We start from the raw sequence: 25,926 nt of genomic DNA on the forward strand, positions 1-25,926 counted from the left end.
CTTTTTGAACGTGAACAACGTTGGGTGTATCGTCTTGGGACAAATAGGGTTGGTCTCAACGATGATATTCCATGGGGCAGTGTCCTGCGAAGATAGAGTATTACAGTATTACACTATGTCCGTGGTTTGTCATGTCCTGTTCTGTTTCCCCATGTCTTTTAACAGCTGAGAAACTCGCCTTGTTTTAGCATCCCTGAGCAAAAAACCTATGTAGGGAGCTTGATGAGTGTTCAACTAAGGGAGGCATTGGCAGTATTTATAATTGCTCCACTTGTATGAAGAAGCAGGTTGTGTATTTAGCATCATTAATACCCTGCTTCCTTGATATAATATGCATCACCCTTTATATATTCCAAATGACCCTTTGTTGGAATAATGATAATTGATTAACTACTGACTTCAGAATATTGATAACACTTACAGGGCAATGTGGTTATTAATGCCATGCGGGGGATCGAACTCGCAATGCTTGGCATTAGAATCTCGCCTTTTGCGCTGTATCCCTTTAAGAATTCCACTGCAGACGACACCACGTGACTATCAGCGTCCCACGTGGTGTACTCTGTTCCGCCCAGGGCGTTTCATAAACACAGGTCGCTTCCCGGTGAAACTATCGCTTCCGGGAGGGTTGGACAGGAAAGCAGGTCACGGGCGGGGAGCCGCGAGTGCAGAAGTAAGTGACACCCGATCTGATAAACAATCACCCGGGGCCCCTGGTTTTCCGTGCTATCATTATTCTCGATAATGGGGTAATTGATACATACCTACGCCCTTTACTTTCTCCCATTGCAGAAAGCCACCGCGTGAAGTACACCCGCGCCACCCTCACCGAAGGGGCATCTTAATGTCCCGCTTTTTGTGAGTAATTAAGAAATATAGCATTTTCGCTCCTTTTCCGTTCTGGAGAGGTTCACAGCCCTTGATTTTTTTATATTGTACACGCGACGTTAAAACGGAACGTTTAGACCTTCACTCGACTATGAATGATACTATGGGACGAATGAGCCATATGTATAAGGCAAGTCTGACTTGATTTGAAAGCAGAATATACATGCGATTTGCCCCGCATTTTACCGGCAGAACTGGTCGGGCATGTTGGGTGCTGATCTAGAATTTTGAGGCACTCATAGAAATGATATTATACTGCACCGTCACTTTTGGATGGGCTCTGTTTCCAGTATGACACACCCAGTCAGCTCCATTAATGCAGCTTATTCTGAGATATTGGACCACAATTGAGATCTAATTATGTGTCATTGTTTGTCTTTGTCTTTGTCCCTTTTTCTCCCATAGGTTGCTATGATTGTTTCTGCAAATGGCATGAGATGACATGGTCAACTGTTGTGTGATAAAAAAAAATTTCACACATTCTTTTAAATTTTATTAATTTTTCACATTTAGAGCCTCCCGGGAGGGTACGCCTTAGTGCGCGCACACCACCGGAGGACTATTTATTAGGTCCTGAAGAAAGCTGAGCAAAATGCAATAAAACAGCAGAAACATGTCGACCGATTTTTAGGACTGTGGTTCCGTAACTCAGAACCTGTCTAGTCCACTCACTATTTTTAATCAATGCGGGTTGGCCATCATTAAAAATATTTTTGACCTGGTTACAACCTCTGCATTTTTTAATTTGCACTGACACCACACGTTTAGTCACTTTTTGATTTGGGCACTGTTCCACTCACCACATCCTGCTCCGCTGTAGTCAGGCGTTGTAGCACGCTAGGGTGATATTCGGTCACCCTAGCGAGGACCCGATGATGAAGCATGTCACCAACTAGTGGTGAGTGAGGGTCCTTCTAAATGAATAGAGCTTCACCACTGTAGATTACTAGCTCCAGAGGGTGAGAGGCGTACCAGTTGGTATACTAACGGAACTGACAGCACCATTTTATCTTAGATAAAGACAGAGCACTTTACATGGGGGTTTATTTATTCATGTATTTAACCTTCACCACACGTTAAGAGAACCGTGGTTATTGTTTTTCAAATGCTTGTGCCTAGTCACTCCTTTGTTGTTTGTGTAAGTATGGTGGGTAGACCACCAAGGACCAAAACATGAAGAAAATCCTCCAGTTTGAGGTCTATTCCAAAGCAGTTGTCTTACAGTGTCTTCTACTCAATGAAGGCGATTTCAGAGTTTGGAGTCGTGTGACTGTTCCTTTGTTACTCAATGGTTCCAGAGCTTCAACATTCAAATGTCTGAATACAATGGCGAAAAAACAGAGACTCTGTTCTGGTATAATGTGGTTTTGGGGAAGGATCAGCCTTGAAATCAGAACATTTACCTCGATGAAAAACACTTTCAAAAGGACAAGACTAAAACTAGATGTCAGGAGTGTGAAAAGCATGTAATCTAGGGCTACACATGCTTGAAACAACCCTGTTATATTTCATTCATATTTTTATCGGTGAGAGCATAATTCAAAATGTCCTCAGTAAAGGGTTTCTATAATAATTTGATTTATGTTTGTAACAGATTTTGGGCCAATGTACTTGCATTCACAAACCTTGCGATTCACAAAAATACCAGTTTTGTAACCACAAATTGGCCTTTTTACTACATTCTAAACTATTTTTGCGAATGGGTAAAGCTTTTCTGAATGACAAAATAGGTTTCCCACTCATTACAAATCACGAATAGTAAACAGCAGAAAAGGGAGTCACCTATCATTTGTGATTTGTAATGGTATCTATCAAATGTTTGTGACAGAAGTTTCAGTCGCACATCACTGATACATTACTGATTTCTCACAGGAGGTCTTGACCTATTTGGGGAGTGGAAACTATACCTCTTGAACTACTTCCTCTTTGGGAATAATGCTGACAGCAAGGGAGCACTGGATGCCTCTCTTCGATGTCCTTTCCAAAGTGGAAACTGCTGTTTTAAAACAGCACTGATTTATTTAAGGATCAGCGACTGCTTTAAACAAAATGTTTCTCATTTGAAAATGCAAAACAGCGATGGTGGTCTGCTTGCAGGCCATCATTACTGTGACAGTGGAAAATCACAGGGGATCACAAATACTGACTTGCCTAATAGTGACCTGCCTCACTGATATCATTAGGTAGCTCATTCAGGAACCCCTGTGACATGATATTTTGCACGGTAACCTTTTAGTACATTCTGCAAAATCTGAAACCAGTTTTAAAAAGTCAGCTTGCAAACTTAAACTTCAATTTGTGACCTATCTCTCTCTACCTCAGGCCCTTCCTTGTGCCGTAGTCTGTTTTCAATTAACTTACGTCCATTAGATAAATACCCAGAGGAAGTTTGCCTACTTCCTGCATTCTTTTCATTCATTAAGTTTTCAGAGTCCTTGAACGTCATTCTCCCTTGTTTACTTTTTGTCTCTTTTTTTGTTACAGAATGACATTTATTTGTTCACCATTTTCCTTTCTTTATAATTTATAGCATTAATTTCATATTTGCTTTAGTCCCTGGATTTAGGTTTTGTTGTCTTTGTAAGTTACCTAAATTAAATAGGTTAGAGTCTGTCTAAGATATATACCATTTCTATGACTTGAAGTCTTTTTTTTACGTCAAATATTAGGTTCTACTGAGAGCCCCACAGCCTAAGATACATCCTGGGATTCCTGTGTTGTAGGTGCTGAAAAACTGTGTAGTACCAACTACATAACCTGGGAGACAAAACCTGTCTAGAAGACAAGGCTCAAGGAGACGGCACCAGGGATTGAATGATGTGATATAGTCATGTTACAAATTAAAGCCCATTTAGTCAGCACATATTACCTACAAACTTGGGCAGCATTTAGATTGTTCCTAAGTTTAGAGGAATGAAAAGAAAAAAGCACACAAAAACCCACTGCATGTTTAACACTCACTAAATTCATTAAAATTGAACTATGCCTCAATGTTATTGAATGTAATCATCTGACATCCATAGTGTTCTGCTGATTCAAAAAATTTTTTTTATAAGACAAGCATTTATTTGAATTCAGGAACATTTTAATTTGGTTGTCCTTTTGGCTACTAAACTAAGATGAAAAGACAACATGCATAACTGAGCGCTTTCCAATACAATTTAACAATTGCGAGTGATGTTTTAAAATGTTTTAAAATGTTAGCTCTCATAATATTTATACCGGGTGCTATTTATCAAAACGATGAAGCTCTACTTAGAGAGTTCATATTTAATCATTATCAATGTTATTTTTACTTATGATAGACATATGTTCTTTTAAATAACCAATGGCATTGTTGTTCTAACATTCATTTTAAATCCAATCTACACTAAGCCCTGTAACGAAGATGCATCAATGTCGCAAGTCTCTTTCCAACTACACTTCACACAAATGTAAATGCTTCAATTGAAATGTAAAAAAGAAACAAATCACCTTAATTTGTTTGATCTGATTTTCCAGTGGAAATGATGAGGCCTCCAACGTGTCCAGTTCTTTTTCCTTTTCCGTAATCCAGAAGGAGAGTGCCTCAAAATTACTGCCAAATTGTTCCCATTTGTTTTTCACCTTTTCCATAGTTTTAATACTGAAAATAATAAAATTTGCCAAATAAAATACATAGTTCAAAAGAAAATTAATTGATTCTGCATGGTCTCAGTATTCCAGTTTCAGGAACAGCCTCATAGCTGTTAATACATAAGTCTTGTTTCCAAGTTATCTCATGCGAACACCACTGCATGCTTGTTGCTTGTGTTGGACATTGTGAAATAAAGGTTTAATTCAGGCACTGCATATCAAAGAGTTTGTTTTATTACAATGCACACTGACACCTTAGTCCAGAGTCTCAGAGAAGCTGTAGGGAGGCGTATCACTTGAAGCATAGGTCAAAGTTGAAAACAAGACAGCAAAAGTCTTCTCAAAAGAAATGAGAGTAGGACAAAGGAAGTGAAAGAAACAGGCAAGTGCTAGAAAATAACTAAAGTAGGAATAATGAGAAGAAATAAGTAATCAGGAATCCAAATGGAGTGTAGGTGCACAGCAACACAATTTGCACAGATCAAGGCACTATTTTAAATGCCATTACAAAGTGCAGGGAGGAAATGGAATAAAGCAAGCATTACAGCAGTGGAAGTCCGGCATTATGAAAAATATATTCAGGCATCACCAAGGACAGAAAAGGGTACTGTGACAGAAGGATTCAAGCATTACGATCATGGCAGTCAGGCAATACACTGGCAGAGCAGGTGAAATCAAATCAATTCAGGGGCAACGTTTGGTCTGTGTATAACTCATAGCTGTATTTGATGTGAAAATACAACATGAAAGGAGAGAGAGGTGTGACTGCATCTAGCAAACATATGTGCTCAGAAATAAAATGGTTGTCTTGAGTTCACAGCTGAAATAACATAGCAATAACATATCTAGTGTAGAAATAACAGGTTCAACGAAATATCGAATTGATCAGGAATCATGCTAGATCGAGGTCGAATTTTGTGCTATTTGCTGATTATATCAGTTGACACATCTGTAAGTGTATTTAAGAACTTGATGCACAAACCTAAGGTAAACATAAGTACCCAAGCACAGGCAGTTAAAATCACACATTCCCGTTCCTCATAATGTGACTCTGGAATGGTGCGATTTGCTTCTGTAACTTGGGAATACTCATGGAGACATTCCACCAATATGGTTGAACGTCTGTATAAGCAAATCTGCTTGTAAGGGCATATATGTGGGTGAATTATCATACCATTGTCAGGGCTTACAGAATGTGGGCAGCCATTCACTCAGTTACCATGGCTTAAGAAATTTGATCAAAGATGCAGTCTTATAAGGTTCTTCCCCTCGCTCCCAGTAAGTATCAAACTTATTTTTAAGTATCTCACCATGTCTTCAAATTTATATATAGGTTCAAACCAGTCTACCTTGTCAATAATCTCACCTGGCTTAATTTAGTCTGGGGTCCCAGCTACTCTAAGCAATTTCTTCTAACTATAGACTGTTCCTGACATAAGAGTGTGGAATTTGATGCAACTGAAAATTCAGCAAGAAAAATGCTTGATTGCCTGTTGCATACCAATTAAAAGTTACATATTCAGTGAAGTATGTGTATTCTTTGATTGTTCCTGCTACGTTTTTTTCAGTGCACACTACAAATTAATAAATGTCTGATGTAGAGATAGACGTAATTAGGTGAGATTATCTTTTGATGGAAAAGATGAACATGCATTTAGATTGTCAAATCTTTTTCAAGTCTTCTTAAATTCACAGATATATCAAATCAATATCTATTCTAGACCAACATTCAATAAGTCCAGTTTATAAAAAATACATTTCTTGGTATTTCAATATGGAAATTAACCTGTTCAGTTCTCTCAAATGGAAAAATAAAAATGCCATTGCAAAGAAAATAACGTTTTCAGTTTCGAGTGATAGTTTGCTGCCATAGTAATTAACCAGTGAAAAATCACAACTGCAATCAGCATTTCAGTGCAATGGTGACATTTATCTTTGAGACAATCTGGCAGTAACGCAAGCAACAATTACAAAAGAAAAAGAAAATCAGTGCTCACTGGAGTAAAGTTTTCTTCTCTCTTTTACCCCATATATTTTGCATGGCTGTCATAACAGTACTTCCAAGGAGACCTCTGTCTGTGATTGTCAAGCATATGTCCTAACACATTCGGTAAACATTGCTTTATGTACGGGGAAGCAATATAAAATGCATTGTCTATAACATTTGGCTTTTATTAATGTTTCCTTGTGCAAATCACCTGCCACATCCAGAAAGGAGGAGCAGAAGAAAAGAAATGTACAGGTGGGGATATGGAGGGGGAATACGAGGATTAATGAGGCACATACTCTTCCACAAGTGTTTGCTCCACTTTCTTAACTTGTTCCTTGACGGACTTTGCCTGGTCTTGTAGAGATTGCTTCTTCATAGGCCCCAGTTGTATGTCTGCAGATTTCTTCACAAGGTTCTCTGCTTCCAATGCTGCAGTGTCATTTTTCTTAGCAAGCTCCTTCAAAGAGTAACAGGTACAAGGTGATTATCATCACTATAATATTACTGCATGGAATTGTAATACATTAAATACACTAGATAGCAAAATCACATGTAACTGATCTTGTGTTCAGTTAGTAGTGAATATTTTAAATGGCTTTATCTAGAAATTCAAGAGGAATTAGATATTTGAAACACAGTTTACTGTGGTGGATCTATTGAGGCTATCAGATGTGATTATATGTCACTTGCAGGGAGTAAACCTCAGTTAGCTATTATGAAAGAATGACTGAGAGGTGACCTACCTTATAAAAGTAGGAGTTACTTACCTTCGATAACGATGTATCTGGTAGAGATGATTCTAGCTGCAGATTCCTTAACGTAGAATTATCCCCAGGCGTGAGACTAGATTGGGAACTTTTTTTGCCACATCATTCCTGCGTGCCGGGGGGGGGGGCATTCACGTGACTCTGCCCAGGTGTCGTCCGCGTACGTGACGTCAGCGAGGTCACATAAGTCCCACCCCGGTGCGCCTTCGTCAGTTTTCTTCGGAGAACTTTTACGTGCCACAATGCGTAGCCATCAGACAAAACTGTGGGAGTATGGGAACAGTGTGCGAAAAAAGCAGAAAAATTGGAAAAAGGAATGGTGACGAACAACACCATAAGGAGCAGTGCCAACACTGCAGTACCCAAAGGCAGGGAAAGAAGAAAGAACAGAGCGCAGCCCTGAGTAGCAACCCTGCCAATACGGTGACAGCCCCCCTTGGAGACAAGGAACATATGGAAAAGTGTCATGACAACATGTAGCAGGACTACAACCCCAAACAAGAACAATGGAGGGGAACCAGTCCGAGACAAACAAGGAACTACAAACCACCAAGACAGCCCCAACACAGGGTGTGACGAACAAAGGGCAGAGGCACAGCCAAAAGACCCCATCCTAGAGGATAGCAGAGGGGCCAGAACCCTTAGTAAGAAAGGGGAGGGGCGAGAGAAAGGTAGACCCCAGCCTGGAACAACCAGAGCAGAAGGGCAAGGAGGTACCTATAAACCCATCCTCCAAAGTGCAAAAATGGGAGGAAAGGAACAAAGAAACAGGATGAACCATCCTGTCAGAAAGATCAACAGAAGCACTCACAGAAGACATTGCCACCCACTGGGAGGCGAGTGCAGAAGCCCAAACCAAAGGTCCTCGCAGAATGGGGAGGAAGGGCGGGCCGTGAAGGAATCTGCGGCTAGAATAGTCTCTACCAGATACATCGTTACCAAAGGTAAGTAACTCGTACATCTGATAGACTACCAGCCGCAGATTCCTTAACGTAGAATAGATACCTTAGCTATTCCCACAGGGAAGTAGGGTCTGTGAGAGGACCCCAATGGACAGGGCGAGGAGCCCTGTCCCCCCAGGCAAGGGGTACCCCACACTCAGAGGACCACCGACCCCAAAGGGGATGCAGGGAGAATTAAAGAAGAGGTAGCCCATTCACACTCCGCAGGGGAAACATAGGCCAAGCAAGAGGAAGCTGAAGCCTTCCACGCTAATACAAGGCAACAGAACCTCCACCCAAGGCCAAGGCAAGGAAGAGAAGGACTGAGGAAGAAGAACAACCTCGAGACTCCAAGGAGATGAGGTAGAACGAAGACAAGCCCTTCCACCGGGAGCACACCCGTGAAGAGGGCAGCTGAGCCTACCACAGCCAGAAGTCAATAGACCAGACAGAACGGCGCTGACAGCAATAAGCAGGCTGAAGCAGAAAGGAGCCTGGGGTCACCCAGGAAGAACCATCAGACTGCTCCCGAAAGAGTGAGGATCACAAAATCCCTCACCGCCCTCAGGGGGGAGAGGCAGAACCGAGTGCAGGGCTCGATGAAAGAAGTGGACAGGCAAGAATGGCCAACCCACTAGAGTGCCCAGAAGGCACAATCGAGCAGAAAAACACGACTCCGGGACCGGGGGAGCACAGCCAGAGGCAGAGAACACACAGCACAATGCACTCAGGGCAAGCCGGATGTCAGCCGAAAACAGAGAGCAGGAAGGTGAAGAAGGGGCCGGACACGCCTCAGAGAGGAGTTCACCCACAAGAAGAGAATTGCACTTGCAACGTACTGTAACACCAAGGAGAGCAGAGGTCGGAAGGCGACTACAGCTCCCGAGCACAGAACAAACTATATAACAGCTACCACTACCCCACATAGGGTATGTTAAGTCCCAAGATATGGGAACCCTCTTAGGAAGAAACTACAGCAGCGGAGGACAACTGAAAAATAAACGGCCTAATCTCAGGGCCAACCTGGTGTAGATAACCCAGAGCAAAAACACATAGTCAAAAAGGGCCGGCCAGCAGCCAACTCCCAAAAACCAGATCAACTCACAGATCACTGAGCTGGAGAGGAAGGGGAAGGAGGAGGAGGAGGAGGCTGAAGCCCCGCCAAGAACCTCTGGATGGGCGAGTCTGCAGGGGCATGGAACAAAAGAGTACCATTGAAGGAAAGATCCACCAGACGTTCCCGAACATTTTCTGGGAACACACTGGAACACACTGTCCTGAAGCCAAGCATGGCAGCGAAGGGCAACCGAAGAAGCCATGGCACGACCAGGCACCTTCGAGATGTCCAGAGCGGAGAGAAGAATAAATGCCACTAGCTCTCGGCCATCTAACGCATGGTGCCGCAAATCAACACCAGCACCCTCCTGAGAAGCGGCAGACCATGGGACTCCGCCGAAGTCCCACAAGCAAGAAGTGGCCCTAGCTAATACACATGGATTGTTAAGGGCCCGCAGAGCCGCACTGGTCGAAGCGAACATATTGCGCCCCCAAGAGTCCAGCCAGCGGGCGTCCCATGATGGCCGAGACAACAGAGGTGGCAGGGAGGGAAAGGCAGCCTGCAAAAGGGGGCTTCTGGCAGAGGGGTGGCGGGAAAGACACACCGAGTCCCGTGGTGCTGGAAGGTGGCGTTGCAGAAGGTGGTGAGGCACCGGATCCCCCATGGTGGGACATCCCCAGGTCCCCTCCAGGGAAGAAACAACAGCAGCTCCCTACCACCAGAGCCCTGGTGGAGAACTTCTAGAGGATGATCCGTGGTGAAATGGGCAGCCGGATATCCCATGCGCAAAATCCCCACAGCCGTGGAAACAGCACGAGCGAAGGCCACACCCGCCTTCGTAGGGCCCTGTGGTGGGGAAAGCAGCTCTTCCATAGGAGACGGTTGCAAGCTCAGGCGGCCATCCTCTATGCCAATCGGAGTGGGGAAGGGCCAGGCCCTGAAAGGAGGAAGAGGGGTCGAGGAATGGGGGACCTGTGGCTCCTCCGGCGAAAGCGGCAGCCGCGGCTACGGCGAGGAGCCGTCCTTTGATGACTTTGGGGAAAAAGCCACACATTGGCGGCCCGTCTCCGGCGAGGATGACACCAGCAGGCGCACAACCTTCAGTGAAGAGGAGGCGTCCCAAGACGAGTCAGCGACCTGATGCCTGCCCCGTGCCGTAGAGTCCACAACCTGAGGCAGAACGTCATCGTCGTCCAGCGCCAAAGGGTATGCCGGACAGGCCCCCTCCACACCACGCGGCGCAGGGGACCGGGGCAGGGCCGGAGCCGAAGCGGCTAAGGGACGGCGCCAGAACGGCGCCGACTCGACCTCTGACGAGGCAGCCGCCTGCGCGGAGGGACGAGAGGGGCCCGGGGAGTGACAAGCAGTCCCCCGCCAGCCTCGAGCCATTTTTTTTTTTTTTAAATATTCTTTATTGAATTCACAGGAGAAATGAAAACATGAATGTTACATCATACATATTACCACATCTCAGAGATGTCCGTCATGTTCGCGGGGCGCATCACACAATACAGTAGTTCTCCGCTTCATACATCATGACAATGGTTCATCACAAATGTTCCAACCGTGTTGGCGCAACAAAGGAGATGACATTACAAGATAAACAATGAAGGAAAAAAAAAGGGGGGGGAAAGGAAAGGGGGTTTATGGTCATCTGATTTGGAAATGTGGTGTGCGTGTTGCGTTGAGGGTGCATCGATGCAGTGGGGGCGCGTGGGTGCTATTGAATAGTGACTGTGGGCGTGAGTTCAGCGTTGGGGAGGACGATGGGTCGGCTGTGGTAGGTATTTGGCGTGTGGGGAGTGTTGGGTGGGGTATCACCATGGCGGTCAGTGTGGGATGCCGGCAATAGGCGTATCGATGGCATTGTCCGGGTGGTCGTGTATTTCCCTGTCGGTGTTGCCAGGGTTTCGGCTTATATATTCTCTGCTCCGCCCAGTACCTCCTGGTCTCTCCCAGAGGGGGAATCATTTGAGGGGTTCCGTACTGGTTGGCATTCCCTATGAAAGGAGCTTAGCGTCTCATCCCATAATGCCGCAATTAGGAACTGTCTCAGTCCTGCCGTTTCCTCATTATGGAGGGTGGTGCTTTCTGCTCTCGCCCAGTTGTCTAGGGAGGTGCGCCAGTGTTCCGTCAGGGGTGGGGTAGCTCGCTTCCAGTGTTTTGTGATCAGTCTTTTGGCCGTGAGGAGGCCAAGGTCCCAGAAACGAGACGGGACTCTATTAAATTTGGTCCTCTTGTATAAGCCTAGTAGGCATGCCTCCCATGTGTGCGGTATCGGCATGGCCGTGCATCGTTCTAGTATCGGTAGCACAGCTCGCCAGTATGTCTGAATCTGTGGGCATTGCCACAGCATATGTAGCAAGTCTGCTCCCTCCAGTGCACATCTCGGGCAGCTAGCTGCGGCGACCGGGAAGTACGGGTTAATTTTGTCAGGTGAGAGGTACGCCCTATGCAGTATATAGAACTGGATCAGTTTGAAGCGTGCGTTGCGGGGAATGTTCCTGGGGCCCATTAGCACCACCGTCCACTCCTTATCCGTCCAGTCCCTTCCCCTGTCAATTGCCCATTTGTCACGTAGCGGCTGTAAAGTGTGTTGCATGTGTGACAATAGTGCTTGAGTCAGCCAGTGCACCACATGTGTACCGTTCCCCATGACATGTAGGCTCTGTATCAATTGATGTGTAGGTAGTTCCTCAGTGATGTTACCCCACCGTTGTGTGTATGCCATAACTATGGAGGCGTGTTGTAAGAACTGTCCCGCTGGGAGACCCGTGTCAGTAGCCAGTGTCACAAAAGGTATCAGGGTACCATCGGCGTACAAGTTCGCCATGGTGTCCACTCCTGTGCGTGTCCAGTGTTCCAGTGCCGTTTCTGTGACAACGGAGGTGGTCTTGGGGGTGCCTAGGAGCGGGAGTGCTGGGGCATATGGTTTGGTGTGGTTCGTGAGTCGTAAGCTCCTGGCGTAGCATTGTACCGCCACATATACATGTAGTTGTGACGTTCTCCTCGGGTGTGTCAGGGGGTGGAATAAGGTATGTATCTGTGTGGAGGACAGCACATCTGTTGCCGTGGCCGTGTCCTCCAGGTGGTTTCCAGCGAGCCAGGCAGTTACCCACTGTAGTTGCGCAGCTAGATAGTAAAGTTCTAGGTTCGGTACTGCGAGGCCACCCTCGCTGACTGGCGTATACAGTTTTTGCAGGGCCACTCTGGGTCTCCCAGTGTTCCATATCAGGTCTCTGATCATGGTTGCTAAGTCTTTGAAGGTGCGGACCTGTACGTATACCGGGATGTTGGCGAAGTAGTATAGGAGTCTGGGAAGAACAATCATTTTCGTCAACGTCACTCTGCTCGGGACATTGAGCGGTAGAGTCTTCCAAAAGGCAATTTGGGACCTATGGACGTTATGGCGCGTGTTAGGTTGCCGTCCAGGATGTCCGGGGGTGTTCTGTAAATATATATTCCCAGATACTTGAACGTGGTATGGTGCCACGGCAAGTGTTCGCTTTTAATACTAATTTCAGGGTCGTCGGGATTGAACGAATACGCCCCTGATTTGGCCCAGTTTACCTTGAGGCCTTACATGGTCTCGAAGGACCGGAAGATCTCCGAGAGTTCCGGTGGTAATTGGGTGAGGTCCCTGACATACAAGAGTAGGTCGTCCGCATATAGCGAGACTATGTGTACGCCGTCTGCCAGTGGGATGCCCCAGTGCGTGCCCCTGTTGCGCAATACCTCAGCGAGGGGTTCTATTGCCAGTGAAAAGAGTAGTGGGGACAGTGGGCAGCCTTGTCTGGTGCCGCGTCGCACCCTAATGGCGTCGGACATCAGCCTACCCGTGCGGACTCGCACCACGGGGTGTCTGTATAGCAATCCGACCAGCTCAATATAGTCATCCCCTAGCTCGAACTTGCGCAACACTGCCAGCAGGTAGGGCCACTCGACCGAATCGAATGCCTTCTCAGGTCCAGAAATAGGCAACCTGATCTTGGCCAATCCTGTACTGCGTATGTTTGCACTCGGAACAGCCTCCGTATGTTGTGGGAGGTGCATCTAGTGGGCACAAAGCCGTTCTGGTCACTGTGTATCAAGGCGGGCACCAGGCCTGCCAGGCGTCGGGCTAGGGTCGACGCCAGTATCTTATAATCTGTGTTCAGCAGCGCTAGAGGTCTATACGAGCCGAGGAGCGTGCCATCTCGACCCGGTTTAAGAAGGGACACCAGTGTCGCCTCATTCATCGACTGGGGTAAAGCCGAGTCTTCCAGTGCCGCTGTGTACACCTTGAGGAGCTCCGGGATCAGGATATCGGAGCAGGCTTTATAATATTCCGCCGGCAGCCCATCTGGGCCGGGGGCTTTGCCATTCGAGAGGGCAAAGATGGCCTCACGTAGCTTATCTGCTACCAATGGCGACCCCAGGTCGTCCCGTTGGTCATCCGTTAGGGCAGGCAGCGCGACGTCGTCTAGATACGCATTTATGGTGGGTTGCGTGGTTAGAAGACGGGACACATATAGCGCGCTGTAGTGCGCCACAAAGGCCTCGTGTATTTTCGCCTGGGTGTACACCTTCGGGCCAGCAACTGGTTGTATTGCCGTCACTGGTGTTGTGCGCTCCTCGCGTTGTATCAGCCAAACCAACAGCTTACCAGGCTTGTCCCCAGTGTGATGTGTGCGGGCCGAGTGGGCCTTGTAATTAACATGTTTCAACCTGTCAATCAGCCTGTCATGTTCCGCCCGCACCTCTAATAAGTCAGTGTTCGTGCCCGTAGTTGCTGCCTGTTCCGCTTGCAGCAAGTCCGATTCTAAGCGTCTGAGATCTGCTTCTAATTGTCGTCGGGAATGGGCCTGGGTGCCTAGACATTGTCCCCTGAGGACCACTTTAAAAGCATCCTATTCAATCTGCGGTGTCGATGCCGTGCCAGAGTTGTCCTCGAAATAGTGTGCTGTTTGTGTACATATGGATCCTCGAAATGGGCCGTCCAGTAGCAGGTCAGGCTGTAACCTCCATGTGGGTATCGGGGGCCGTGGTTGCTCCCATGTCAGATCCAATAGATGTGGGTTGTGATCTGAGTGTGTGCAGCCCATGTAGCAGGTGTTTGTGACATATGGTAGGATCTCACTGGTTACCATGTACCTATCAAGGCGTACATGTAGGGCGTGTGCTCCAGAATAATATGAGTAGACTCTGGAGTGTGGGTTACGAGTGCGCCACGCATCATGTAGATCCCATTGTGTGGACCATGCCTGGAGTGTGTTCGCAGTATTTCGTGCCTGTGAGTTGGGCGGTGAAGGGTGGGAGTGGTCCAGGGCTAGATCTAATGAGCTGTTATAGTCCCCGCCAAGCACCCAGGGGACACCATGCCAGGGGGCCAACGTGTGCGACAATTGGGCAAGGAAATCCGCCAGCCCTGCGTTGGGCGCATACACCGAGGCCAGTACCAGTGGGTTCCCATCCAGCCTGCCGTTGACCACTACGTACCGCCCCCCCGGAATCTAAGTGTACGTCCAATGTGGTCCATGGAGTGCCCGGCCTGACCCACACCAGTGTCCCCTTAGCATAAAACGAGAACCCCGTAGCATATAATTGTCCACACCACCTGCGACGTAGTGTGGGAGTTTCCGTGGCGCTAAGGTGTGTTTCTTGTAGGAGGGCGATTTGTATGTGGTGGCGTTTGAGGTACGAGTAGATTTGGTAACGCCGGGACGGTGTATGTATACCCCTCACATTCCACGTACATATCTTAATGGCTGACATTACATTTTTTTAACGTTGTCCCTTTCCCAGATCTCCCACCACCTCCCCGCGCATCCCGCGCCCGCCATCGAGCAAGCGGTCCCTGCAATCGAGTAAACACTTAAGTTGGCACACCACTTCACTAAGACCAGAGGAGTGGAAGGAAACATGGCTAACGGAACAATAAGCCAATGAACATTATGAACAGTCAAAATACCAAAAGGTCGGATGCGAAACGTGCTCCCGTCCATACTCTCTAGGAGAGCAACAAAACTCAAATCTAAGGGAGTGGTTGTGCTATGCGCACGTGATCAGTGGTTTCGAGTCAATATAGTAGTTGCATGAAGGCCCACTGCCTTCCCGGGAGGAATGTGCCAGTCTAAACCGCCCTTGCATACAGTGAACCCCTTTTTGTACATGCATGAAACTCTATACTTTACGTGTCCCAATCGATCTGCTGCCAGGCGAAGCGAGGAGTCTCTGTAGCTGCACCTCGGCTAAGTTCGGGCACCCAGTGTTGATTCTTGGTCTCTTGCCCACTGAGGAGGCTCCCGGTGTGTGCATGCCTCATGCGTGACTTTCAGGGTCGAGGGTGTAGTTCGCTGCTATGTGTGCTCTCTGCCGCCGCTGCGTCGCGGCTTTGTTGGCGTGTTTCGTCAGATCTGCTGCGGTGGTTTTTGTGCGAATGTCTCTACAGATTGCTGTACTCGCTGTGCAGTTAGCTGATGTAGTCCTCCGTTTGGGGAGTGACGTCCGGTCGGTCTTCCGATGCTGGGGAGTCCGGTACACCATAAATGGCTTCGTCGTCGCTGGGGAGTTCCCGCGTGCTGCCGCCCGCCACGTCGCTCTGCGCAGGGGATCTGCTGAGTTCCATCACTAGGCGGAGGGCGTCTTGTTTCTCCTGCCTCGCGGTGTCCGCTGGGGGGGAAGTTCTTGTCGCTGTTCGTGCCCCAGTCTGTGACCTCTGGCGGGGTCTATGCCTTCTTCTGTTGCCTCCGAATTGTCGCCGGGGCGCAGGACCTGCAGTCGTTCTGGGGTCCGTATCTACACCGCTGTCCAGCCATGTTTCCACATCTGTGGGGTCCGTGAAGAAATGAGTTCGCTCCCCGGCCACAACTCTCAATTTCGCAGGGAACAGCAGAGAGTATTGCAGGCCCAACTGTCTCAGGCGTTTTTTCACCGCTATGAAGGAATGCCTTTGCCGCTGTACCTGCACGGTGTAGTCCGGAAAGAACATTACTGACGCGTTTTCAATCCGGATCTCTGGGAGTTTGCGTGTTTCTCGCAGTATGGAGTCTCTGTCCCGGTAGTTCATTATGCGGCGCAGCATGGGCCTCGGGTTGGAGCCTGTTGTCAGAGGTTTGGTGGGGACTCTGTGAGCACGTTCTATTACGAAGTTTGGGGAGAGCGATCCCTCCGGTAGTATGTCTTTCAGCCACTGTTCCATGTGCTCCTCTGGGGTCCCCCTTTCCCATTTCTCCGGGACCCCGACCAAGCGCACGTTGTTCCTGCGGGTCCTACCTTCCGCATCCTCGGCTCTGTCCTCCAGGAATTCCACCCTGTTCAATAGATCCTGTATTTGCTTGTGCGACTGGTCGGCTTGAGGCTGAAGCGTCTGCACAGTACCCTCCAGAGTCGTGGTGCGTTCCGCCAGTTTTTTATGGTCCGCCCTCAGGTGCGTCAGGTCTATGACCACGCTATCAATTTTGGTGGCCAGGGAGGTGCGGGTCAGTTGTATGGATTCTTCTAGTCTCTCCATTGCTGCCAGCATGGTGTCTAGCTTCACCGCCGTTTGGTCTGGATCGTTGCTCTTCCCGGACTTGTCCATCTTGCCCTTTGTGTTCGTGCCGCCGGTCCCGGTTCGTGTTCTAGGTCCGTTAGACATCTGTACCACGGCGCTGCTCCCGCTCTAGCAGCGTGTTCCACCCCCAGAGGGCCAGCCTGTGCGTGCGTTTGTCGTGTGGCGGGGTAATGGACTATCCCCCAGTGCTCGCGGCCCGCAGGTGGGCAGGTGTCTTCGTCCGTGTCCTCGTGTCGGTGGCATGCGGCGTCCGGCGTCAGCTAGGCCGTCGTGTCCTTGCTTGCATGTAGCGCGGGGCCGGCGCGCGCCCCCCTGTGGTGAGTCAGGTACGGTGGTGGGCCGTGCAGGCCACTGCGACGCTCACGTGGTGCAGGTAGTGCTGTAGGCGCCGTGTTTCCCCAGCCGCGGGCGCCTGTGCGTTCCCACCGCTCCTTGCCGATATGCAGGCGGTCCGCCCCCCGTCGGACGCGCCTCAGAGCGCTCAGCAGTTGCGTCGTCAGTCCGGCCGTTCCCGCCGTCCAGTCTCGCACCACTCACCACTCGTGGCCACGCAGAACCTTTACTGCGAATCGCCCGGTGGAGGGGCAAGGACTCGGGCCCATCCGGCGGGCAGTGGTAGGCCTCCGCAACCGGTGGATCAGCTCCTCCCCTCCTACCTCCGGCTCGTGGCGGTCAGGTCGGCCTCATCCAGCTACACGCAGCCGTCCATCCGGTCAGGTGTCGAGGCAGTCAGCACTCGGTGTGCGGGTCCCCCGGTCAGGTCAGGCCGGGTCCCGGGCTCCGCCCCCGCACCACAGCTCCGTGTGTCCGCTTTGTGTGCAGGCCGCAATTTCGGGCCTTCCGCGCCCGCCGAAGCCTCGGTCTGTCCTGAGCGCCCTCCGAGGTCGGGGGCGACGTGTGCGGTCTCAGCGCCGCGGAATCCTCGGTGCGTCTTGGGTGCACCGATCTCCCTCAAAGTTGGCAGGGTGCTCAGGGGCAGTGTCCCTCAGCAGCGCCGGCAATTTTCGGCCGGCTGCAAGCAGTGCTTCTCCGGAGAAATGCGCCGGGAAGGGGAGCTCAGAGCGGAGCTCTACCCCAAGGCGGCCATTCCCGTTGCGCGCTTAGCCACTGCCAGCCTCGACCCATGAGGGGACAAGAGGGGCCCGCCAAACCCTGTGGCACTGCCAAGGCTGACTCGACCTCTGATGAGGCAGCCGCCTGGGTGGAGTGATGAGAGGGGCCCGGGGAGGGACGAGGGGACCCCCATCAGCCTCGACCCATGATGGGACGGGGGGGGTCCTTCGACCCCTGTGGCTCCGCCAGGGCCAGCAGCTGCCGGCGCTGTAGGGCATCACCTCGGCCCCAGACAAGATCGCTGCCTGTCCATAGGGCCGAGAGGGGCTCGAGAATGCAACCCGAGCCCCGGCGACCTCCCGCAACCCCAAAATGAAAACTCCCATGGTGAAGTTGTCATTGAATTTTTTATTTTATTTTGACAATTAAAAAAATGCGTCTCCATTTGTCAAACATTGAATGTATTAAGAGGAACCACCGTGTCAGCAAGAATTGTGTGCTGGGCTGAGTGACATCGAAAAATGTGGGGGGTGAAGTATCCTCACATGGTGGGAGTAAATTGCTTTGCCATGGGAATGGAACTTAACCCATCTGCCAAACTATAAACTGGGCCTTAATTCTGATGCAATGTGGCAGCATAAACCACAAAAAAGCTTTGTGATTGTGTTATAGAATTGAACAAAATATTACAATACAAAATGATTTTTCTATTTGCAAATTGGGAGATGCATTGCATTAATAGGCAATGACTGCAGGGACACTGCAATAATGTTTAACTGAAGAAGGCAATTGTTTGGACACACTTAGAATATGATATTCAATATTTGGTCAAAGATATTACAATTTGTGTTTTTTTAATCCAATGAGTAATTGGCTCACAGGGAGGTGCTCAGACCATAGGATTTGTTTTGCTACAAAAGGTAATTAGGTTTCAAATAATAAATATCTATATGATTCAGATCCAAAATTGACAGCGCATACGTTCAGTCACAAAAAACAGTAGTCACACTGATCAAATCTTGAATTGCAAATGCTCAGAGGGAAATTGAAGGTCTATGGACCCACATCTAAGAGCTTTATGACTGTTCTATTTGGGATCCAGAAACATTGTTCTCTTCCTGGGCATGACCTGCCTGTGAAAAGAGTGCGTCAAAGGTTCTATTGCATTTTGCATTGGCTGCAACTGGATAGGAATTCTGACATTGCACATATTTCGATATTTGTAAACATGCTTTTCTAAATATGCTTTTTTTTCACTCTCACAAACTACCTACATTTAAGTATATTTAACACAGTGCTTTTGAGCTATATTTACTATTTTTATGTATTATTTACTATTTCTATAGCACAGGCCTGTAGGTGTTGCAGTAAAGTAGAGGACAATGGGCATATGCCTAAATGTGTTTGGTTCAAATGCACAGATGGATGTTTTATAGAAGTACAGGAGAAATTGGCAAAGAGAGGCTTGACTTACACGGCAGTAGCAAGCATTACCAAAAGGTCATGACTCATGACGATCTGTACCAGAAGAAGAACGCTAAGCAGAAATATAATTTCAAAATATTAAGTGAAGACTACCCATCTGCAATGCCGGCAGTTTTCTCCCTTGACTTTCTAGGTACAGTACAAATAAACAAGAATATCCATACATCAGTTTTTAATTTTCTGTGATTAGTAAGCCGTAGGCCATCATATGATTAAGGCACATGATGAACTAAATATTACAAATAACAGTATCACCAAAGCAATAAATGTCATCAAATAATCCTTCTTCTTCTTTGAAATAGAAAGGAAAAGTGCAAATATTTTAGAAAGTGACAAGTTTTGGGCGGAGGATACCAGATGGTCATCTTGTGAAGTATATCCTCAGTATAATGGTGTCTGGGAATGGCATTGACACCTGGGAAGATTCACTGTTTGTGTGGATGTTTGCGAGTTCATGTTTAAAAATTGTGGGTTCTTAACAAAGAAATGGAAGAATAATGCTGTAAGGACTCAGCAGAAGATACTATCTGACATATGAGAACACAAGCAACCATCCAATATTGAGCACTATGGAAACACTTTCTTTCACATCAGCTTTTAAGTTGGGTTTTATGTAGAAAAGGGACAGAGTGGTCTGGATTGTTAGGTGAATGTGTAAGCATTCTGCGTTGCTTCTGATTTCAAGAACACCAAAATTTGTGAACACAGCATTAGTTGATTTGATATGGTACAGTTGTCCACTTTCCATATAACTATATTCCCCACTGAATCCTGTATACGGACTCATTTGTATTGTTTCTGTAGTGCTTCTCTCCTTCTGTTTAAGCACCATGGACATCCAAATGCTTTAAGGCTTTAATGTATTTTTCTTCAAAGTTTTTATAATCAAAGTCAAATTATTTCTTAGATCATTTTCATATGTACATCAGTAAATGAATAGCTCTGTGCCATGCAGAACATTACCACATTCCTTCATAAGCAGCATTATTCATTGGTATCTTGCCCAATATCCCAAAGTTTGACATAAAGGAAATGACTGTTGCTTAATCACTGTTTATGTATTTTAATATTCGGCATTTGATGGACTCCTAAAGTGCTGAAACAAACTACACATTGAGAAATGACAGAAACATTGAATAACAAGTGTACTGACTGAAAATGATACTGAAGACAATAGACTTTGGACATCTTAACAATGGGAATCCATAGGATGATACAATAGCCTGCCCTTACCTTAGTTTGTTGGAGCTCCAATGCTAGGCTCTCCAAGCTGCTGAAATTAAGGCTGTGTTCCAGAGTGGAACCTGCTTGCTTGAGATGCATTACTATATTGTCCTTGCCAGTTTCAAACTGCTCCCATTTATTTATTGTGCTCTGAGTAAAAACACAAAACAGACAAGTTAAGAGAATGGGTGAGAAATATCAAATGAATGCCTCTAGGACTTTTCAAAAACCTCATGATTGCTAATGGCTGTTTCTGAAACTTTAACAGATCTATGTACCCCTTCTTTAAATGCAGCTCACCTTCACATGCTCTTCTTGTTTTTCCATTGCCTGAGCCATACTTCCAAGTGTGGTCTCCAGCTTCTGCAAATCTCTCAGGGAAGCTGCTGCCAGTCCCCCTTCTTCCTGCAGTTTTTCCGCTTGGACTACTTGCTGATGCACATCTTGTTTCTTTGTACGCAGCTTCTTTGTCTTTTGCTGTAAGACAAAGTGTTTAGCTCAGCTTAGAATACAGCCACGGAATTCATCTTACAAGGTATTAAAGTACCACAGTGCAAAATAAAGAAGACATAACATGAGGCATAGTATCTTCTTTAAATTATTAAACATGCCATATTTTTCAATAAAGAAGGGACATGGTGCAATGGCAGAAGGGACATGTAGTTTTACATACCTAATGCACTGTTACCTGGTAATGAAGAAGTAACTGCTGGGCCTGCATTAGACTCTCTGTGTCTAAAATCTTTTCAGCTTCTGTTTGTGCTTCCTTGGAACTGGTGATCAACTCCTCAAGTGCACTTTTTACCTCCTCTTTGTACTGGACACAATCCCCAACAGTGTTTAGGAGCTTCTCCGTCTGTATTTTTAAAATAAATGACAAAAACTAGTTTCACATTGCCAGGATCTAAAATTGAAACTGTAATTGGCAAAACATTGAGTTGAAGTGTATTGCAATGCTTGTTTATGTAGTTGCTGAAAAGTATCATTCTAATTCAAAACATAAATATTTAAAGATGATATGGATGATTGAAATAAGATGGGATGTTTCAAAATGTGAGAGTGTGGCACTTGTTCTCGCTACTTGGATTGAATGGAAATGTACTACATTATATTCAGTACTCTGTTCCCCTTTGTCAATTTCAGAAAAGCAATTGAAAAGGATGCAATTGTCCTGCTATGGCATCATATGAGTCTTTTGTTGTTTGCTTGATGCCATCAACAGGGTTTTAGTATTTACTGGGATCACAGCAAAACACAAATTGTTCTTACTGAAATAACTTGGCTTCTGAGGCACTTTGCTGTCATGGATCATTTTGTTCATAATAGTAAATGATTTGAAAGAAGCATGTTCAGGATTACAAGCCCAGGTGGTTTTGTTTGGTGCCTAAAAAGTGAATTTATTTGCTATGATAACTTCACTTGATTCATCCTGTTCTGCACTCTATCAATTATACAGATATTGTGTCAATGAATTACTCAACTCAAGCAATTTACAACTTCACATTGTGAACTTGACTTAATGATTTCATGCATGAGTGCAAATTAAGTAGCACAATAAATACAGACATCTCCCCATACTGCCAATATCCTCTAATTAGGCACATTACTAATAGGAGACGCTTAGCCACTACGAGAGGGCTGTCAGCTAATTTTCTACCATTTGCTGAGGTTACAATACCCTTCTTGAAATGTTTTGTGATTTCTACTTTATGCCTCATAAGTTTTGGGTCTGTGCCCACAGTCATTTGTTGCGCAAACTACGTAGACTGGTGTCCATGACCGCTGTCCCTCATAAGGATTTTAGGTTTAAATATTTTTTATTGGTTGTTCTTAAGTGAACATAACACAGTACCACGAAAGCAACCACTGTGTAAGAGTGGCATCGCAGTCAAAATGATCAACTGAGCCTTTTCTCAAAATAATTTTAGAACTGCCTTTAGAGTATTTCCTGTCTCTTTTAATAAGTGTTGTTCTGCCCTGTTTAATTCCACTCTCTGCATTTCAAAATGGGAAAAAAATGCTAACACATCCATAGTTCAATGAAACCTAAACACCATCTCAGTATTCTGTACAATCATTCCATATGCACATTTAAAGACCTGTAGGTGGCATCTCAACATTGTTGATTGTTTTGTACACAGTGTTACTGTCTCAGAATCAAGTCCAGTAAAAGACACATTTTTTTTATAGCATCACATACATCTCTTAATTTAGTCAATTATTTTATTGTTTATCACTTTATTGTTAGTAAGGAACCACTTTTATTACAAGTAGTTGTCAAAGCAATCATACCTCGGCCAGCATAACTAACAAGCTTTTCAAATCTGCTGCTAATTTGGACAGCTCTGTGTCCTGCTTCCTTTGCTCACTTTCAGATGATACCCCTGCTAAAGCATTAAGCCTTGATTTCAGCCAGCTCAGACTTTCTTCCTGCCTGCTGACATTCTGCCTGATTTCCTGCAACCAAATAACACAGATAAGAATATTCAAGAAACATTTGTATGCATTAGAACATTAATTCATAGAAAACAATACAAGCAACAATGCAAAAACGTTTCCAAAAGGTCTACATGAATATGCATATGAATAGCTAAGCAATAATGGAAACAAGATTTCGTATATTTCTTCATTCACCTCGACAGTGGTCTTAAATTGGTGGTATTTAGCTGTGTCCTTGGCACCACCCTTGATCTGCTTTAATGTTTTCTCATTTGCTGTCATCCAGGTTGACAAGTCAGAAAATCTGTTGGAAACAAACACATACATATGTAATATACCCTGCCAACAAATGTCAAGCAATCAACCCATACACACGTATATATTGCAGATGAAATAATGTAAGGTACAAACTTGTGCAAGATGTGAATCCATAAATTAAAAAATAATAAACCCTTTAACTTCAGACATTTTGAATGAGTCAGATGTTTCATTTCTACGATAAAATAGGTAGAATACGGTACTGGTTCACAAGAACAAATCTTTTCTGACATTTTCAAAGAAATGTAGGGAAGTCACTGATTTCCAGGCATGCTATAACTTGTCAACATGTACTCATGGGAAATATCCATTTGTGCATTTAACTTTTTGATTTGCTTTGCATGGAAATTATGTTATTAACTGTGAAGAATCCTCTGCCTGCACCCTCATGAAACAGGAGCTTGTTCCCTTTATTTCGCTATCTTGGCTGGGCCTGACTGGCCGTTGCGGGCACCGGGCATTTCCCCGGTGGGTCGACAGGGTGGGGGCCGGTTTTGTTACGGGGGTCGGCAGTATCGGCCACCTGTAAGAAAAGCAGCTGAAACCGGCCCTAGCAAAATTCTCGGCCGCACCCCCCTCCCTCAGGGGAGACTGGCCCAAGAGCTGTCTCAAAAATATGTTTTCCGTGATTTGAAGGTCATCAAGGGCAATATAGCCCCAGATTTTACTACAGTACAATACTTTTAGGATGCACTTGGCCCGTAGAGCTGCAATATTGTCCAATCTGGAGGCAAAATTAAAAATAGTTGCATTCGCCCGGGAAAGGTCACTTTTCTTACGAGTTTTTCAAGGGCCCCCAATTTATCTTGCCATTCAACAGGACCCCCAAATAGGAGATGAAACATGTCCTGGGGACGGAGGTGGATATTAACCTTATAAGTATCGGGCCAACTCGAACGAGCACCTACTTGTATCACATAGGATTTTGAGTTATTGAACAAGTCCTGCTCTTCCATAAACTGAACGAACAAATTAAGCAACGTTTGCAAGCCCCTCTCAGTCCTGGCCATCAGGATGGCGTCATCTGAGCACCAAAGAACAGGAAAGTCCTGGTGTCCCGCCTAAAGATAATCCACCTTAGATTCCAGTAGTACCTTCTCCAAATTGTTTATATAAATTAAACAAAAAAGGGGCTAAAATGCAACCCTGTCGGACCCCTCTCTGTATAGAGAAATGTCGGGTTACCTTAAAAATCTTTAGAATAGCTAACCTCTGCCTTCGTATCTCAATGGAGATCTTGTAGGAAGAGGACAATGTCCCAGTCCACCCCCATGGATAGCAAGTTCTGCCGCAACTTGCATCTATTCATATGATCGAACGCAGAGGACAGGTCGATAAATGCGAGATAATTGGTACTGGGACGGGCAACTGTGTACCTGTTAACTATCATGAACAGGTCTCAGACATTGGTCCACGGTCGATCAACCGGGACAAAAGCCTTACTGAACATCTGGCAAGATGTCATTTTCAGCCCCCCAGTTAGATACCCTGTCCAATAAAATATGTCTAACCACTTTGACCACTGAATTTGTCAGGGAGATATGCCTATAACAGTTTGTACTGTCTCTATTCAATTTAAAAAAAAAAGAACAATGGTAGAGATGGCCAAAGAAACAGGAGGACCAACTTTGAAAGCTGCGTTGAAGACTAAGGTGAGGACGGGGGCCCATAACTCCAAATTGGAAATATAGAGGTCGGGAGGTATCCCATCTGGACCCAAGCTATTCCCGACCTAACTTCCCTCTCTGACACAGACAAGGCAGATTCCACCACTCCTGCTACACAGAAGGCACTCTGGACCGGTGGGCACTGGAACATTTCGTCAAAATGGTCAGCCCATTCATTCTCGGTAATATGGGCATCAAGGACATTTGCTGTGTCCGAAACCAGGAAGGGGCTGTTAACAATGCTCCAAAACTGGCTGCTACTCTTGAGGGTACCAGCCTCGATAAGCTTATTCTAGGCATCCTCCTTCAGTGCCTCCTTTTGCCTAACCAGAGCTTCTTTACACTGCGTTCTACAAATTTTTACTTTGCAGATATCTCTTGGAATAATGTGTTGTGCTTCCTTTAGCTTTCTAGATGGACACAAGCAGGCGGAGTCAAACCATCCTGGAAACCAAGCTGAATGCCCTATGGTGACAGGAGCCTTCAGTATATCAGCTATTGAGTGGGAAATAGCTGCAAAAGCATTGATGATTTTTCCTGGCTCTGCCTGCATGGTCAGGCATGTCTGTAACTCCATTTGACATTTAGCTGATAAGGTCTCGTGGAAGGAATCAGGTATGATCTGGGTACATTTGAGTCTTCTACCCCCATCTGAGGCTTTCAATGAGCCCCCCCCTGTTTTGGGCTAGTAGGAGCAACCTAGCTTTAAGATTCAGGGGGTTATGATTGCTATGGATAATTGCTTCAATAGAGAATTCCAATATAAGGTAAAAAAAGGGGGTGGAAACAAAAATGAAATCAATAAATGAGACACTACAACTCCCTTTGAAAGTGGGAATAATAGCAGTCTGGACTGGGTCCATTATACCAGTTGCTGATAAAAGATCACATTTACTCAATAGGGCATTAAGGTTCTCTCCCTGTCAGGTATGTTCTAACTGCATCCCT

The 25,926-nt window shown here is 46.2% G+C and overlaps 1 protein-coding gene across 1 annotated transcript in view; it reads right to left on the reverse strand.

Annotated features, from left to right (window-relative positions):
- SYNE1 (spectrin repeat containing nuclear envelope protein 1) overlaps positions 1–25,926 on the reverse strand; it is a 2,361,447-nt gene that overhangs the window by 1,653,177 nt on the left and 682,344 nt on the right. Inside the window, exons 26-32 of the mRNA XM_078648775.1 lie at positions 23,189–23,297; positions 22,847–23,011; positions 21,243–21,410; positions 20,855–21,031; positions 20,564–20,704; positions 6,790–6,950; positions 4,363–4,513 (exon numbers count right to left, since the gene is read on the reverse strand). Coding sequence (XP_078504901.1) covers positions 4,363–4,513; positions 6,790–6,950; positions 20,564–20,704; positions 20,855–21,031; positions 21,243–21,410; positions 22,847–23,011; positions 23,189–23,297 — 1,072 coding nt within the window. The remainder of the gene's footprint in view (positions 1–4,362; positions 4,514–6,789; positions 6,951–20,563; positions 20,705–20,854; positions 21,032–21,242; positions 21,411–22,846; positions 23,012–23,188; positions 23,298–25,926) is intronic.

This window comes from Lissotriton helveticus, chromosome 6, assembly GCF_964261635.1.
Source record: "Lissotriton helveticus chromosome 6, aLisHel1.1, whole genome shotgun sequence".
NCBI classification, from domain to species: Eukaryota; Metazoa; Chordata; class Amphibia; order Caudata; family Salamandridae; genus Lissotriton; species Lissotriton helveticus.